This window comes from Clarias gariepinus, chromosome 11 (genome assembly GCF_024256425.1).
Source record: "Clarias gariepinus isolate MV-2021 ecotype Netherlands chromosome 11, CGAR_prim_01v2, whole genome shotgun sequence".
NCBI lineage: Eukaryota > Metazoa > Chordata > Actinopteri > Siluriformes > Clariidae > Clarias > Clarias gariepinus.
This window is the reverse complement of record NC_071110.1, coordinates 1,608,303-1,625,973: the sequence shown is the minus strand read 5'-3', so window position 1 is coordinate 1,625,973 and position 17,671 is coordinate 1,608,303. Positions and strand designations below refer to the sequence as shown.

Genomic DNA, 17,671 nt, shown 5'->3' with positions numbered 1-17,671 from the left:
AAAGATAAATAAACGTTACAGAATATCTAGTTGTAATAAATATAAAAGATATTAGTAAACCTACACCACAGAGTGGGTGAAATACTGTTTTGGGGAATTCTGGAATGTAAATAAACTGGGATAACTTTAACCATTGAACTTTGTTAGTGTTAACCCCGGTCTGTCTGTATTATCGTCTGCATTAAATTAAAATGCGCTTTTCATACAATTAAGTTAGGCGATATAACACTCGTATATATTAGTTCATCTCTGAAGCCAAACTATAACTTACCCAGTACTGAAGCCCCCCACACCTCCTCCCACACAAACCCCCCCCCCCCACACACACCTCCCCCCCCACACACACACCTCCCCCCCACACCTCCTCACACACCTCCCCCTCCTCACACTCCTTAACTGATAAACACTTCAGAGTTTTTATCCATCTCGGAAACTAAGCGCTCGCGCTACCGCGCAAAGTCACGGCCAAACTGAGAAAAATATAAACCGGGTTATGAGCATTTAGCTCGCGAGCTCCTGTACATCTATCCTCAGCTTGTGTCCTTCATGAACTGCATCACATTATATTCACAGATATAACCTGCAGATTAACTCTTACCCAAAGAATAAATAAATGCTGAATTTATCCAGACAACACGCGGTCAGATTCTAAAGGCATTTTTATAGAGCACAAACACTCTTCATCCGGTAGTGCAGCTTTTGTAATAGGGACATTAAGAGTATTTTCGAAGCTTTAGTGTCTTTTTAGTTAAAGAGGAGTGACATTGTGAGTTTGTGACACTGACAGTAAGCTGTAATGTTAACTCCAGACTGGGTAAACAGAACATTAAGTTATCTAAAGTTACATCTGACCTCTGCTGGTGCTGCCAGTGATTTTCAAAATGGCCGATAAAAAAACTAAACTGGGAAATAAACTTTAAACTAATCCCAAACAAATTTTATAAATTAAAACACCACTTACCGCGAATAGTCCATTAAGCCGCCATCTTCATCTCTAGTGCAGTTTGGCAGCGTCAGTTCGGCGGGGGTGGGAGCGGGTTGTTAAAATCACGTGATTGCAACTCAGCGCAGCTAAATTGCTGGCTTGTGTCAACGTGTCCTTGAGAACGAAGCGCCATCTAGTGGTGGAACCAGGTAAATGCATAAATAGGGCTTGAATGGGCGTGTTTACTGTGAAATCTTGACACGCCTTTCTCGAAGAAAAAGGAGGGGGGATTACGGCGTGCATAGGGCAGCCGTACGCCATTCGTACGCAATTAACACGGCCGCGGCTATTTGGCGTGGCTCCATCTGTATGTATGACTGGACGTGTCCCAGGTGTTGTCCAGTGGTTAATGACACTAACTGTGTGTCTCAGCGTGGGTGAGAGTAGGTCTGTACGGTCCGCAGTACTGAGGAGAGAGCAGCTGCCTGATAAAATCCACATTCACAACCAGTCACAGAAGCACTTTCAGTGAGAACACACATCTGATAACGCTATGTCGTCTTAAACAACACGCCGTCTCTGCACTCATCACTTCTAAGTCGTTCCAAAATGGCTACAATGATAACTGGCTCCTGACACAAGCCTGAATTACAAATCTCTCTCTAACCTCTGATTAAGGGCACCACTTGGTGTGTGGAACAAGGGATTGTACATCCTATATATCGCATTTAACACTATTTGGGATTCAACCTCAGAACCTGGAAGTTAATGGAGCTGATATTCTAAAGTGGAATAAGTGGAAATAAAAAGTAAATCTTATAAAGTTTTTCAGGACTGTTCACCACCTCCATGGTTTATTCTCCTCAACTTTTAAATACATAGTACAGCTAAAACAGTTTCACTTTTTTAATAATACACTAAATGTCGCTCGCTAGTCACAGTTAGGTAGTTCTGCCAGAACAAAGAATTGTAAAATAAATTGTAAAATTTGAGTGTTATATTACTTATAAATCTGATGTATCTCAGTTGTAGATAATTAGATATTACAGACTCTGACTGATAGAGATGGCGTACAAGGACAGAATTCTCCATCAGTGTGAAGCATGGGAATTCTCTTCCACACAAATAAACCGTAAAACTTTAACGCCCAATCCCAATTCTATTTTCTACCCCTTCCCCTACCCCTCGCCCCTTCCCCTTGTCCCTTGAAACGAAGTGGAAAGGGGAAGGGTTAAAATATTTCCCATAAGAAATGGGACACCACTACAACACTGTTATACGTCATCATACGTATCCGTTCATTTACATGTACACATACAGTATGACCGTAAGCAAAACAAACAATGCGTTATCAAAAGCTCGGCAAACTGCCGTGCTACTGAACTTTCATATTTGTTTGTAGCAGTAAAGTGTATATGACATAAAAAAATATTTTTGTAATATTGCGCAATCTGCGCTATCCGCTAGCAAACTTTAGCGTTTTTTTTGCAAACGTTTTTTTTTACAAAACATCACCATAAACACAAAAACAAGACTAAAATTAATATACATATAATGAAAACTTGTCATAAAAATCCTTATTAATGGCAAAAATTTGTTAAATTTACGGGTCTGCTTGCTTGAGTGAGCGGCCATCTTGAAAATTTCGTTAGCCCTTCGTTTGAAGTGAGGTCCCGAAAAATCTTCGTTTGGAGGGCTATCTGGCCCTTCCCCTTACCCCTACCCCTCCAACCAAAAGAGAAATGAGACACCCCTACCCCTTCACGTGAACGCGCCAAACGGAGGGGTAGGGCTAAGTGTAGGGGTAAGGGGTAGAATTGGGATTGGGCTTAAATCTTTCCAATTTATTCTTTTCAAACAGAGACATTGAGAGCGACACTAGTCACACATGGATATCTGTGAACCACTGAAAACAGTATTGTATAGATGACGTTCTCCTCCGAGTGTGTGAGCAGCAGTTGGTCTCACACGTCTCGTAGGAATCTAAGCCGTCTCTGGCCAGTAGCTGAGCAAAACACACCCTGAGGGCGGGACATATCCTTTCTAGACAGCGTTCGATTGGCCGAACACAAGACAAGTACAGGCTGAGTCATCGAAAAATAGTTTGGTGTTTGTAGAAGGGAAACACTCAGGGAAACACTTTAAATATCACCATCTGCTCACACTTTATGAACCACTGGTCTGTCAAAGAACAGGTGATCCAACGAAAAGCTGAACTCTGATGATGACTCCGACATCCTGTGGCCTCAGATAAACTTCTGTAAGAAAAGCAAATGTATGTGTATCTGGATTATTTCAACCAGGCTTCAGTTCCTAAATGGAGTTTGAGTGCCTCAGGAATGAGTTACTCCATACTATCTGGATAACACATTAGATTTAACTAGCAGGAGTTAACTAGCATATTTACTCTGCCATTTTATACATATGTTAATTCCACACTACAATGTGACACTTCTTATAGGATGTAATTTAAATGCTATTTAAAAATATATTTTTGTTTTATTTATTAATATATTTCTAATGTGTTTTTTTTTTGGGGGGGGGGGGGGGCACATATTCATATCTAAAGCTAATACAGATAGCTAGCTAAGCTAACCTACCTAAGATTGCTCTCTCTCTCTCTCTCTTCTTTAATTGAGTAACGCTATCGATAATAAACCTTAAATTCTTTTAAATAAACTCATTTATTGTATTTTCTGAGGTAATGATAAGTCAAAAACACGTAAATAAGAATTACTGAACGATTAAAATCAAGCCAAGGGCGAGGTACGAGTGGAAAAACCCTGTTTCGGCTGTATACCAAACGACGCCCTAGTGCACTAGATATGTCGCGCGAGCCGTTAGTTTTTGTAGTCTGTGTAGTGCACTGTAAAGGGAAGGAGGTGTCAAATTGGGATGCGGCCCGTGAAAGATTGATTAGACTAGCCTGATTTTTTGGTAAAGGAATGTACAAAGAATGCTGTGTCAAACATGAAAACTTGAATTAAATAAGAAAAGAGAACAGCGTGGGAACAGTTTGGAAAATATGTAGAAAGTAATTTTGGTGTAAAAAAAAAAAAAAAAACACAAGAAGAAAAAGGAGGGGGGGGGAATCATATTTCACTTGGTTATAATGTTAAATAGGATTTACCTTTAGTACTGGATTAACGTGATTTAATATTATTAAGATGCATAATAAATATACATATATGACTTGGTAATAAAAAATTAAGATTTTTTTTAAGGATAAAAAAATTTTTTTTGACAGAACTTTCAGACAAAGACATAATGAGAACTGTTTAGAAAATATATATTTATATATATTCAAATGACAATATATGTAAAGCATATTAAGCATAAAAAAAAAAAACCTTTAGATTTTTTTTTTTTTAATCTTATTAAAGTCTGCTCCATGGTTGGCTAAGCTAAGGGACACCGGCGAGTTGATTTTTCACACTAAATAATTGAAACTTGTCTGGTTTAATGTTATATGTACCATTATTGCAACGTAATCACACAACATCAAGGTGTACATTTTTAATGTTTTTTATGATGAAGAAACCACGGTATGAGTGCCTCTTTGTCGTGTCCTGAGTGTTAGCCCCACACACACACACACATTGGTCTCACTCCCGACTCGGCTGTTCGGTTTCAGCTATTCGGACGATTCCATTTCGCTTTTAGGTGAAACCATGTTTAACACTGACGAAACCATGTGATTAATCTGAATATTCATCAACCTACAAGTGTGAGATGAGATATTTGGGTGGTGTGTCGATGAGACGGTTGTATTGTCCGAGTGTAAGAGTGAAAGCGGGGTGTCGTCTTGCCGTGTCCCCCGCACGCGCTCCCCCATAAGGACTCGCGGTGGGACCGTCCGTGGACCATCGGCGCAAACATGGCGGCTCCGAAATGGATGGAAGGCATTTCAAAAAAATGAAATGATCTCACTTCGGTGTTATTGTTCTCGGTTTCAGCGACACAAAGGTACGGTAAAACGGCGATTTAAATCCAGAAGGTTCCTGTTTTGTCCGGGTTCTGTGTCGGATCTTTTCCTTTGCCTGGTTATAGACAGATAATAGACAGCTCCTTGCTACCTTGCTAACACTTGGTGCTCTTATTCTTCACAGCGTGCATTAGCAGCAGAAATAAAAACAGACAGGAAGACAGTAGGCATGCCTTGGGAACGATTTAACATGCTATCGGGCTTCTTTCAGACTTTGTGCATGCTCGGGGGTTTGATCTGCACTCTTTATTAACGTGGTTCAGGATGCAGGGACTCAGTGCTGCTGTGTACAAGATGGCAAAGCTGACCTGATCATCAAGACAGGAGTACATGAATGTTCATGTCTGCTCGTAATGCATGCTTCATAGCCATTCCTTTATTCACTTGCTTTAAGTTTATTTAACTCCTCATGGCAGGGCATTGACACCACTACACCACCAACTTTCCTTTTGCTGTCTGTTGTTAAAATCAACAAACAAACAAAAAAAACACCACCACTTTTTTTTTTTTATAAATACATGATCTCGTGGATGTATTTTCCGATATAAATCTCGACACAGGTTTGTATGGTGTTGTGTAGGATCTGTGTATGTCTAAGTAGTCCACTGTGTTGTCCTAAAAATACTAAAAAAAAAAAAAAAAAACAGTTTGATGCAAACGTAAACCATATTTATTTGGTTTACTTGAATGATTAAAAACGCAGCGAACACAATTTCAATTCACAATCTGAATTAAATTTCCATTTTAATGATGAAAACCACCTAAATCCTCTTATTATGCATTACGTTATCAGTACTGTGTCAGACGGCAGATTCCACCCTGATTCACAGCGACGTTTCCATGGCAACAAAACCCCGCCTCAGACAGTAGCCCTATTCGGACCGGATTAGCTTTACACGTTTATAAGCGTAACGTAATTATTAACTTGGATCATGCAAATCCGTCATGTCAGTATTTCGTAAAAATGATTGCGTTACATCCTGAGGGAAATTAGGTTTTGAGCTTTTCATCAGAATACAGAAACTGCTTAAGAAACGCACACTTGTTTTTATCGTCTGACACACTAAAGGCAAAATGAAAACGAGTTTAATTTGTGCAGCAATAAAACAAAGACAACATCTCAACGTTGCTGAGAGTTTTAGGTAAGTTATTGTGTTCCTAGTTCAGGTAAGACGCAATCATGATTAAACGCAACCTGCGTAGACACGGCCCCCGTGATAAACTAATGGGGGGGGAAAAAAAACAGAATTCCTTGGGATCTTTGTGCGCATGTATGCGGAACAGGGCGGATAGCGACATATATAAAATGACAGAAACTACTTGACTGGTGGAAAAGAATTGGCTCAGAACAAATTAAAGGTGCCATAATTGATCCTAATATTTTTAACTCATCAGCCAAACAAATGCAACGCATGGATGTGCATCACCAAAGAAACTGAAGTACTTGACGGCAGTCAAGGAATTTAAAAAACGTTTCTAAAAATTGGTTTTGGAGTCAGTGTGGCAAATCGCAGACATGAATCGCTACCCAAAAAATCTAATTTCCCCCATCAAGGATACAAGCTCTGACCAGGGAGGGCAGAGGCTATCGCGTGTTTCCTCCGAAAAACCACCTCATTTCGACCTGCTTGTTTGATAACCGCAGGCGGCGGCGTAACATGCTCGGAGGAAAGCGCTATCTGCTCTTACCGCATATGTGACCTTAGACGACCATGATTAGCTAGCATCACAAAAGACGCTACTCATCCTGGGCTCAAGAGAGCTAGGCCAATTAGCTCCCTCGTGGCTCCTCGTCTGTGGGACACTACAGCATGACGTGGGATTCAAATTTGCGATTCCTGAATGATGGGGGGAGTTCATTACCAGTGCGGAGGGGGTTAAGTATAACTGCAGTACATAACTGAATAAATTTTTCCCCTCATTTCTCTTCTCTTCCAATGCCTTATTAATCAACTAACTGATCAACGCTGTGGTATAAAAGTCTGATCTTAGTTTTGATGATTTTATTTCCTGGTTTTTAACTTTTTTTTTTTTTATTACTATGGTTAAAATTTTGACCTACATCCAAATTAAAATTTGCATCCAATTTTTTTGCTATTTAATCTTCCAGACATAGTCCTGAGGCATGTCTGCTTTGAAGGAGAATACCAAGAAAGAGGAAAATGACAAGCCCATATCAGAAACCTCTGGGCCCCTAACAAGCAATCCAGCATTCTTGAATGAAGGAAGTGCATTAGAAGAATCAATGCAGCGTCCACATGAGAACATGACACCAAACAGCGACCAAGCAGATCTTCTAAAGCATGTGAGTTATATTGACTCCATCAGCGCTGATGAACCTGCCAAAGCTGCCTATGTCAATGGATCAGCTTCACCCAGCATTTCACAAGAAATTTTATTGGACATCTCCAAGTCAACGCACACACAGAATTCCACCGACACAACCGCCATTCAGTTAGAAGACTGCGATCCGCTGAGAAAAGATGGTGAAATAGCCGTAAGGCAAATGGTAACCGCTGAAGATGTGGAAAACCGGGGCATATGGGGCTTTGATGCGGATTCGCCGGAGAATTCATTGGACAATTTTGATGATGGAGAAAAGCTTGAGTGGAATCCACAGAAAGAGTTTATGAATTTTCTGCTCGAGAATCAGGACTGTTCTAAAACAGAGGCTCAGCCTGCTTCGTCTAGAAGGAAGTGTACAAGGTCGGACAAGGTGGCCTCAACAGAAAACTCAAAAAATGATCACACCATGGAGGGCAGTCCAAAAGCAGTAGAGCATGAATCGAAACAATCCAAAACGCGTTCCCCAACATCAAACAAGTCCCAGTACTCAAACGGAACATTAGTGGCCTTCAAAAATTTTTTACAGAAACCAGCAAAAATCAGGAAGACTAGTCAGAAGCTTGAATACGTTCGAGAAAATCTGTCCAGAGACTCTGGCTTGGAGGAAGAGCCTGCGTTATTTTCCAGCAATAGCAGTTTTAAGGACAACTCTCCTTCACAAACACACACACCAAACTGGTTAGATCAAAAGCCGTTCATGTGCAAAGAATGTGGAAGGGACTTTTATAGTCACACCTCACTTTTAAAACACATAAATGTTCACCGGACAAAACGACAACAGTTCCTCAAGTGTCCACAGTGCAGTTTTGGAACCAACTGCCCCAATACCTTTGTCCAACATGCAAAAACGCATGAGAAGGACAAGCGTTATTACCCCTGCCACAAGTGTAACTTCTTGGCTGCGAGTAAACCTGATCTAGTTTCTCACATGCTTAACAAGCACCCTGTTTCCGATGCTCAGTGTGCGATAATCGGAAGGCAAGACGTCCAAAAAGTTGGTAAGTCTGATAGAAAGCCAAATTCTGTAAGGAATTACAAATCGGCAGACAAAAATTTACAGTTCATACCCGACTCAGAAAATAGCTGTTCGTTTTCACTTGAGTGCAAGTCCCTCGAAGTCGAAGACTCAAATGGGCTTTTACCAACAGATCAACCAAAATCAAAACATTCTGCTGATGAAAAATCAGACAAAAGTGAATCGAAACTTGACAAATCGATTCACTCACTGCTATCCCGGAAGAGGACTCGTGACTCGGAAAGCAAGTCTACTCCAACCTTTGACGAAATTGGTGTAGGAGGTGGGAGTCCAGATGCTGGTAAATACTGCAGTGATGAGTTCCTCAATGCAGAAGAGGGACCACCATCCCCTGCCAAGGGCAAGGGGAAACAATTTGCACTATACAATGACGACTCGGTTTGCACTCAAATATCCGATGGTAGCAGCCACGGATTTGGCCATAAAAGCAACTGTTCTAAAGGACACAACTCAAGCACTAACCACAAACACTTACCTTCAGAGAAACTGACTTTAAAGAAATCGCCTTCCAAAAGAAAAATGTCCACTCCGTTCCACAACATACAAGGCCAAGATATACTGATTGATTTTCCCAAATGCAGGCAGATTTTCCAGAAAAACTCCAATCTCTACCTTATTAAAAAATGTGATAGTAAAGATGGTCTACGTATTAGCAACACAACGTTTAGGAGCCCGTCTGCCTCAAGCGACCTCTCCGAGCAAGAATCGGGTTTGCTGCAGACAGTTTCTATCAAAGAAGAATGCATGGAAATGGAAGTGTGTGGCGATACCAATGAGTCGGATAATGTTGCAAAAATCAGGGACTACAAGGTCGAGCTAAAGTCTTGCCCCTACTGCCCGGCTGTGTTTCAGTCCGGAATCGGTCTTTCCAACCATATACGAGGGCATCTGCACAGGGTGGGTGTAAGCTATAAAGCACGTCACGTTGTGTCTGCAGCCCAAGTGGCTTCACAAGATAAAGTGCCTCCTGTTCGGCGAAGGATGTCAGCGATACCTCAGATTAAAACAGGTAAGGTTTTGTTTTTTTCCTCACAACTTTCCTTACCTTTAAGTTTCCTTCAGTTGACCAATTCTCCCAAAGTCCAAGCCTTGGACTTACCAATTCTGGACTATAATGAAAATATTTACCTCACCTAGCATGCAACAGAAACCTAGCCCTATGCATTGTAAAAACTGATGGCCTTTTAGTGTTCTCATAATGCCCTTTTAAATTAGCTTGCAAGGTCTCAGATGGTTTCTTAAGGTTTGCTCAAGTACAAGACTTGCGTGAAAAAGAATCCTTGGTAAAAATCTTCATAGTAACGTTATTTTACATTGTCTTTGATCAGTTTAACGTATTCACACAGTCAGTAGTAGTCAAGTCCAAGGCTGAGGTAATGAGTGGTACAAGTTCTGGCTGATTCTATGATCAGAATACATTTAATGTGCTAGAAAAGGTGTATTGGTCTACAATTTACAAAGTCCATCTCATTAACTTCCTTGTACAAAGGTTCAGCTAAGTTACTAACATGACAAAATTGTAACATTTACCGTTTAATGCGTAACTACTGTTGACAACTTTAAGGCTATAATGAAAATACTTATGTTCACCATCCTAGCCTGTGAATTACTAAATAAAACAAAAAAAAATTATAACATATACAAATTTAACCTGTTAATGCTAATGTTTTGATGAGTAAGTCACTTATTTCATCTTGTAACAGAGGTGGACTTGGTGTCGATTGAGCAGCCTTCAGGGGCAAAATCAGAGCTGACGTGCCCGCTATGTCGGGAGTGGTTCGACACCAAGACCGGCTTATCGAATCATGTCCGGGGCCATCTGAAGAGACTGGGGAAGCCGTGCTCTACGTCCACATCCAAGTCACCCGTGATCATCCTGAAGGAACTGATGCGTGACAAGAAGCAGTTCCAGGTTAAATTACAGGCCCTTGAAAAAAAGTGTCGCTCAAGGAACTCCTTATATCCCTTCAAATTAAGTAACGGTCTCATCATTTCTACGGCGAAAGTGCAGCGTTTTGCACAAGGCGGCAAGCGACACGGACACGTTTCCTCTCGCTTGGCGGAGGAAAAGAAAAGGACAGAGAGAGAGAAGGACGCGATGAAGGGATCGCCGTCGAGTGATCTGATTGGGATTCTCAAGAAGAGGAAAGCGCACGAGGAGGCCAAGATGAAAACCTTACCTCAAACTGCCAGGAAAGCTCTCCTTGTTAACGCGGTTAAAGAACGCGATCCATCAGCACAAATACCAAACGCAGTATCAGGTAAGTGTTTCGCTTCTTTTGCTCATTTTTCACTTTTGGATAATTTTTTTTTTTACTCTATTTAAGTTGTGGGAAACAACTTGCATTTTTAAAGATATCCACAAATATATCTACTTTAGTACTAATGTAAGGAATCTGCTTCAATAGCACCTGAACAGGAATGGATTTATCTAAATTGTATAGGTCTATATTTCAACATAAAATTTTTTTAGAAAGTCGGAAGTGTTTTAGTTAAAAAAAAAAAAAAACATTTGTTTTTATAGCAGCTATTAGTTCTTGTAATGCTTTAAATATCTAAACTTTATGTAAAATTATGTAAATGTGTGTAAGAAAAATGAAACATGCTGCCCAGCTCTACTATGTAACCGTACAATACTTATGATTGTAAAAAGTATCATTACAACTCTATTATTGATATCAACACAGAACATTGGGTGTATTTGTTAGTTCAGCAGTATGAACAATAACAATCCTGTGTACTCTGCGTTATCGACCTCACACGTCACTTTCGTTTGCTCTGATTTATACGTTGTGCACTGAACGATGATTTGGATAGTCAAATTCGATATCACAAAATGTGGTTACAGCTGCTGTGAGAAACTCAGAACAATAACTCGATAGGACGTGTCGTATTTTAAAGCTAAACTTGATTTTAAACAAGCAAGAATTTTTGGTTCATTTTCTAGTGTATGTGTCACTTAAAGATATTTTGATAAATATTAACATTTTAAGTCCAAATTGTTTGTTGTGTAATGAAAGTCATATGAATTGATTAAAAGTTGAAAACAGTGGTATTGTCATTAAAATTGATCCAAGACAAAGAACATCGAAAGTCAAAGTGTATCTCAAAGTTTTTCTTAAACTTTAATAAACACAGTAAGTAAAGGAAAATAAAGCATAACTTAGATGTAGGTTTTACAGCTTTTAAAATGTTATAAATTTATTTTATAAAAATATAAATTCGCAATGAGCCATATATTAACCCAAATATTATACAGCGTATTCATTTTTACTGTTGGATTATTAATTAGGGTAATTAATCCATTTTCCTTTTTTTAAATCTACCTTTTAAAAAAAAAGAAAATTTAAATTATATTCTTGAAATTAAATAATAATAAAGCTGACCTCTGCTGCAGAGGAGTTGATTTAGCCTCAGAAATCACCAATTAACAACCAGCACCTCAGATTAGAGCCGTTACGAAGCTTTATAGAGCAGAAGGAGCAGATATACATCTCAATATCAACTGTTCAGAGGAGATTAGTGTGTGCCTTCAGTATTGTTTCACAGTGCAGAGAGAAATAAACATCAGAAACGACATTGGCGTTAGAAGGGGTTTACAAACTTTTGAACCGTAGTGTGTGTAATGTATATCATACACACACAGCCCAGAATAAACAGAATTTAAATATTGTTTATTGTTAAAATATCTGATACTAGAGTTTATTCTCTGGAACACCAAAATACATCAATTTGTTTAACATGATGTAAGAATTTCCCTCTTTATTTTTGTTTCCTTTTTTACGCCTCTCTTTCAGTTTCAGAGAAAAGTGATCTAAACAGAAAGGTGTGCGTTCACTGTAACGCGACTTTCCACAGCGGAGTGAGCCTCTCCAATCACCTGCGGGCTTACGCTCGACGAAAACGTAATGCACTTTTGGAAGGAACAAGTGAGTCGCTTCATTTTTTTCGTGAAATCTTACAGCAGTACAACCTGAGAATGTAGAACTGTATACGACTCGTGTGTGTGTGTGTGTGTGTGTGTCATAGGAATATCTGTAAAGATATGTATTTAGAGATTTATATGTATTTATAATCTACATATCGAACACTTTCTGTAATTCTGTAATTCCGAAGTGGTAATATTATAACTCTGCACTGAACTGAGACCTTGGAAATAAAATTCAATTTATTTATTTATTCATTTATTTAAAAATGTATTCAATGTTATAAATACTGTAACACATATTTTAACACATTAAAATACACTATAAATCATCGTATTTAGTGGTTTATAACTAATATAAAAATAGGACAATGAAGAGTTTATATAATCGACTGTGTTATACAGTTTACCGTTTAAATCAGACGGGATTTATTTTTGGCTCAGTGGTAAAGGAAGAGCACCTGAGTCTGAGGCGAATGAGTTCAGATCCCGTTGGTTAACGGATGTGGGTCTGCAGTCGGAGGCGCACTAACACACCTGACTCCACACTTCCTCTCTGCCGTTCTCACGCACGACAAGAAAAATGATTTTACTGATGGTTCTGGTCAGGCGATAAGACCGGATCCCAAATCGTTTTAAAATAGCAGTAATTTATTTATTAATTATAATTTATTTAATAGTCCCTTTTAAATAAACCTCAGTGTTTTTGCGTCTCTGTGGCCTCGCATCGTGAGTGAAACAGTTAGCGCAGATGTTATAAGACAAACAGATTCAAGACATTGTACATTTGTACAAAACAATCTGAAATAAATAAGTAACAAAACCAACACAATAATCCACAGGCTCTTGTTAACGTAAAAAAGTGTCTCATTCAGGCCCGTATAGACGTAAAAAGCGCAGTGCTCGGGGCCCTGTTGATGTAACAGTAGTAATAGAAAATTGGTGTTCTGACCCCTGGTAATGTTTTTAAAAAAAAGAAACTTGGTTCTCAGGTCCTTGTTAATGTTAAAAAAAATAAAACTTGGTGTTTGGGTCATTGTTGATGTAAAAAAAAAAAAAAAAAGTGAGAAAAAAAAATTGGTGCTTGGGCCCCTGTTGATATAAAAAAAAATAATAATAGTAATAAAAATAAATAAATTGGTGCTTGGGCCCCTGTTGATATTAAAATAATAATAATAATAATAATTGGTGCTTGGGCTCCTGTTGATATAAAAAAAATAATAATAATAATAATTGGTGCTTGGGCCCCTGTTTATGTAAAAATAAAGAAATCGGTGCTTGGGCCCTTGTGTATGTAAGAAGCCTGGTGCTTGGGCCCGTTGACATGAAAAGTGCACTATGTAGGGCCCCTGTTGACATAAAGCACAATGCTTTTGCCCTCATTGATGTAAAATGATTTTGTAAATTAAACTAACTATACATCATGTATTTTTGTGCTGATGTCTGTATGTTTAAGCTTATGACTGTAAAAGGAAGCAGAGGTCCCGGTCTGGGTCTAAGAAGAAAACTCACCCGTTGCTACACACACCGGAGGAAATTTACAGACTCACCTGCAGGTACTGTGAAGGAGGAGGATGATGATGATGATGATGATGCTGCTGCTGATGATGACGACGATGAGTATAACATATTAACAACACATAATAACACATAAAATGATAAATTGCTAGCGTTATTGGAATAAGTAGAACTCCTGTCTTAACTCCTGAGTTAACCAGTTTAATGAATTTTTCTCGATTGATTCGGTATAAAAGTCTTTTTTTTTTCTGCGTGCAGGTTTTGTGATCTGGTCTTCCAGGGGCCGCTCTCGGTGCAGGAGGACTGGGTGAAGCATCTACAGAGACACATCATGAACACGGCGGTGCCGCATACGGGCGCGGCCATGGTGGAGGTCACCTGCGTCCCGAGCGACGCGAGCACGCACACGCCCCCTCAGACGCCCCCGTAAGGCCGGCCGGCCGCCCAGCCGACCCCGGTGTCATCCGTCTAAATGACTTTTTCGTTTTTACCTCGGCAGGAGTGTCTACGCGTCGAGTCGATGAACTTTTCCTCTCATCGGCTCGCCGCAACGTTCAGCTCTTTCACACGGCCGTTCTTTTTATACGACGTTACATCGTCCTGGTATTTTATAGGGACGCGTTTATTGATGATAATCTTCAGATTTCAGTGGCGACCAAGACACCAAAACACAACTGTTACCTCAGACGCTTGACATACGGTGGGTTTTATTTAAGGATTTAAAAAACAAAAAAGCGCTACAGAAACCTGTATACATTTTTATTGCGGTTAAATTTTTTTAAAGGACAAATTCTGACCTGGTTTAAACTTTTAGCCCTCAATCTTGTTAAACTTGTATGGTGCAAATGTATAAGAATAAATAGTAGATATATTTCCATATGATGTTTTTTTTTTTTAATAATGATTTATGATTAATGTGAAATAAAAATCTAGTCACTATTTTAGTGTGTTATAACTAGACATGTGCTGATGATGATGATGATCATAAACACACAAACTGCCGGATATTTTATCACAATTTACGATATTACAGTTAAATTTTTTTGTTTCCCCTCAAAAATAATACTGATAAGATGTTAAATATTGTGATTTATCGTAGAGACGATTATCGGCACATCCCTAGTTATGACTTGACTCGCGCTCGTCTCATCACTTCGTTTGGAACGTCGTCCATGGATCTGTAACGTAACGTTCCGCCATTAGTGCTGGAACAAAAAAAGAGCCGTCAACTGTTACTCATGTCCCGTTATTTTTTACTGTTATTTTTTATTATGAACAATTTTAAATAATTTATGTCGAAATGTAAATGTTGAAAGATTTTCTCTTTTTTTTTTCCCCTTTTTTTTGTCGTGAGAAATAAACAGAGATTTTCGATGTCTTCTGCTTCTGATAGAAAACAAACTGATCCCCTTATCCTGTTAGTGTGTATTAACTCATGGTGCTGTTCAGTCCTCGACTCTGATTGGTCAGGACCTGTTACTGCACTCGCTTTCATGTATTAGCGTTTCCACAGTAACAACATAAACAGATTGTGTTATCAATGTAAAAGCTTCAGGTTTCTGACATTTCCAGGACAGGCTGATAATCACGCAAAGACAACAACGGGGGAGATGAAATGACAGGAATCGGAAAATGGTGTTGAACCTTCAGCTTCACCAAACAAAATGTTCCAACACCCTGCGTGTGCGTGATGGGAGATCACTCAAACACGTGTTACATGTAAAAAAAAAAAAAAATGTCCAGCAGGAACCAGAGCTGTGTTTAGTTGTGAAAGTAAGGGCATACACACACACACACACACACACACACACACACACACAATCATCTGCATAAAGTGTTACAATTTACTCGCTATATTAGTGCAACATTGTGCACTACCACTTTAGCATGTTAACTATGGGTGTGTTCACACTTGACTAGTTTGGTTCGATTATTGTGAGCCCTGGTGTGGTTCTGTTAGTGCAGTTCACTTGGACAAGTCTAAACGCTGCCGAATGGTGAACAGGTGGGTTTCAGTCTCGCATATCGATTGAAATGTGGACGCAGCAGGTCTGCTTTGCTAGCGTGACATCCGATGTTAAGGAAGCATTTAGACATAAGGAAATGTCCTAGCTACGTCACGCACGATAGTTAGCACGGCTCTTAACCAGTTTCGAAAGCTGCTGAGATTTAAAAGATGAATACCCAACATTATTACTAACTTTAACACTGCTTAATTAAATGTTAAATTTAATAAGCATCCAACTGGGGACGTACATGCATGAAAATGGACAAGTGCACGAGATAGCACGGTGGAACTGAGTTGAATAACAAGAACGCTTGTGAAACATTCAGGAAGGTAGCACTGTTGAACGGTTTAATGAAATGCCATGTTCGTTAGCGTTCTCGTTTTTGAACACAGCCCTGCCGTACCATCATGCATCTGTGCATGGTATGCTCTCTTACCAGACGCAGGAGCGGGAGGAGTCTATCACAAAATTAATGATTGCCACTCGCCTTTTTTAATTAATTATTAAATAATGATTAATAATTTATTTATGTGGGATGGTTGCTGCTGGTGACTGTGTGGATAAAAGCTAGTCTCAAAACGCAAACGTGTTTATTCACCATCACGAGCCGTGCTCGTGGTGTTCTCCATGTGTAACGTTACATTTTATAAACCTTTCATCGGTTTTCAGCAGTTAAAGACACCACTGTATTCAATCCAGACGCCCCCTGCTGTGTCTTCTTCTGGTCCGCTGGAGAAAATGTCAGCGTGAACGCTAAGAGAACCCTGAAACATAGACCATGTTGTAGGTTCCACACCATATCTCTTGGCTTGTTAACATCAAACTGGAATCACATCGACTGAAACCTGCTTGTTTTGTTCCTTAAACCTGCAGCGTTGTTTCAGAGTAACAAAGTGCCCGGGTGAGAGGATCCTGAGTTCTTGGAGAGGAAGAAATGGTTTCCTGCCCTGCAGCACCGCGCTGCCTGCTTCCTGTCATGTTTCCGTCGACGAGCTGGTAACGCTAACGCCACCAACCGAACAGAATTCTTAGTTCTGGCCGCAACTTTAAAAGAGTTTGTGAAACGCAGCTGTGTTTTATTTAATTTAAATGAAACATTCAGGTGTTAAAAAAAGTGACCTAAATAACCTGAGCTGGTTTTGAACTTAAACCAAGTTATTTCATATTTATTCGTTTTTTAAGTCCTCATTGTTGCAAAGCAGCTTTACGGATAAAAAAAAAAGTGCAGATATCTTGGAAAAATATAAAGAAACATGTATGAATTATAATGTTCAGTATAAATCAGTTTGTGCCTCGTTTGTATTGTAGTGAAATTATAAGCAGCAGTCTTACAGCTTTTAGTGAAGGGGTGTGAAAGGGTGTGTGTTCATGCCGTAAACTCTCCAGTTTCAGATATCGTCCTTATCAGCCGCTGCCAGTTTTACAGCTTTACGAGCTGTCGAGGAAGTTCATAACAAACACCTAAAGTGACTGGGGAAAAATATCATCACATGCAGGTTTTAATATGATGCAAATCATCATCGATCAGAGATACAGTAACCTGGACGAATGTTACAGGGCAAAAAAACTATTTACAGGAGCATTTTAGTGAAAAATAAAAATCAAACCCTATACAAATTTCTCTGTTATACCAAAATGTAGGTGTGTTTAGTAGCTGAGGTTTGCCCTCTTAGTTTTTAAGAGCGAGTTATCACAAAAGCTCCAGCATCTCAATTTCAGATAAGCGCTTACTGTGTGTTTCAGGTTCATCCGTTCCTCTCCCATGCCGCTCATCCTGCTTATATAGAATACCCCAGGGATCTCAGGGTACAACACACACACACACACACATCATGAGCAACGTGAAAATGGCAAGTAAACCCACCAATTATGTGGAGAACATGCAAACTTCACACACACACACAGACCCGAGGTGTGAGACGACAGT

The 17,671-nt window shown here is 39.5% G+C and overlaps 2 protein-coding genes across 3 annotated transcripts in view; one reads left to right on the top strand and one right to left on the bottom strand.

The window, feature by feature from the left end:
* The window catches only part of hfm1 (helicase for meiosis 1), a 40,817-nt gene extending 37,189 nt beyond the window's left edge, over positions 1-3,628 (bottom strand). For both annotated transcript variants that reach the window (XR_008361347.1, XM_053507479.1), the window contains exons 1-2: positions 3,526-3,628; positions 3,089-3,183 (exon numbers count right to left, since the gene is read on the bottom strand). Coding sequence is in view for 1 of the 2 variants with exons in the window: in XM_053507479.1 (XP_053363454.1) it covers positions 3,089-3,162 (74 nt within the window). In the remaining variant the exon portion in view is untranslated. The remainder of the gene's footprint in view (positions 1-3,088; positions 3,184-3,525) is intronic.
* Positions 3,629-4,708: 1,080 nt separating this feature from the next.
* znf644a (zinc finger protein 644a) lies at positions 4,709-15,113 on the top strand. Its single transcript, XM_053507710.1, has 6 exons — positions 4,709-4,891; positions 7,021-9,301; positions 9,996-10,553; positions 12,090-12,221; positions 13,674-13,773; positions 13,994-15,113. Exons 2-6 carry the CDS (start codon positions 7,036-7,038, stop codon positions 14,163-14,165), a joined length of 3,228 nt encoding a protein of 1,075 aa, XP_053363685.1. The 5' UTR covers positions 4,709-4,891; positions 7,021-7,035; the 3' UTR covers positions 14,166-15,113.
* The last annotated feature ends 2,558 nt before the right edge of the window (positions 15,114-17,671 follow it).

Bases quoted from the DNA above. Each gene is read 5' to 3' on its own strand.
- znf644a (XM_053507710.1), top strand. From the start codon at position 7,036: ATGTCTGCTTTGAAGGAGAATACCAAGAAAGAGGAAAATGACAAGCCC. The intron at 10,554-12,089 runs GTAAGTGTTTCG...CCTCTCTTTCAG, and splicing joins AATACCAAACGCAGTATCAG to TTTCAGAGAAAAGTGATCTA. The intron at 13,774-13,993 runs GTACTGTGAAGG...TTCTGCGTGCAG, and splicing joins ATTTACAGACTCACCTGCAG to GTTTTGTGATCTGGTCTTCC.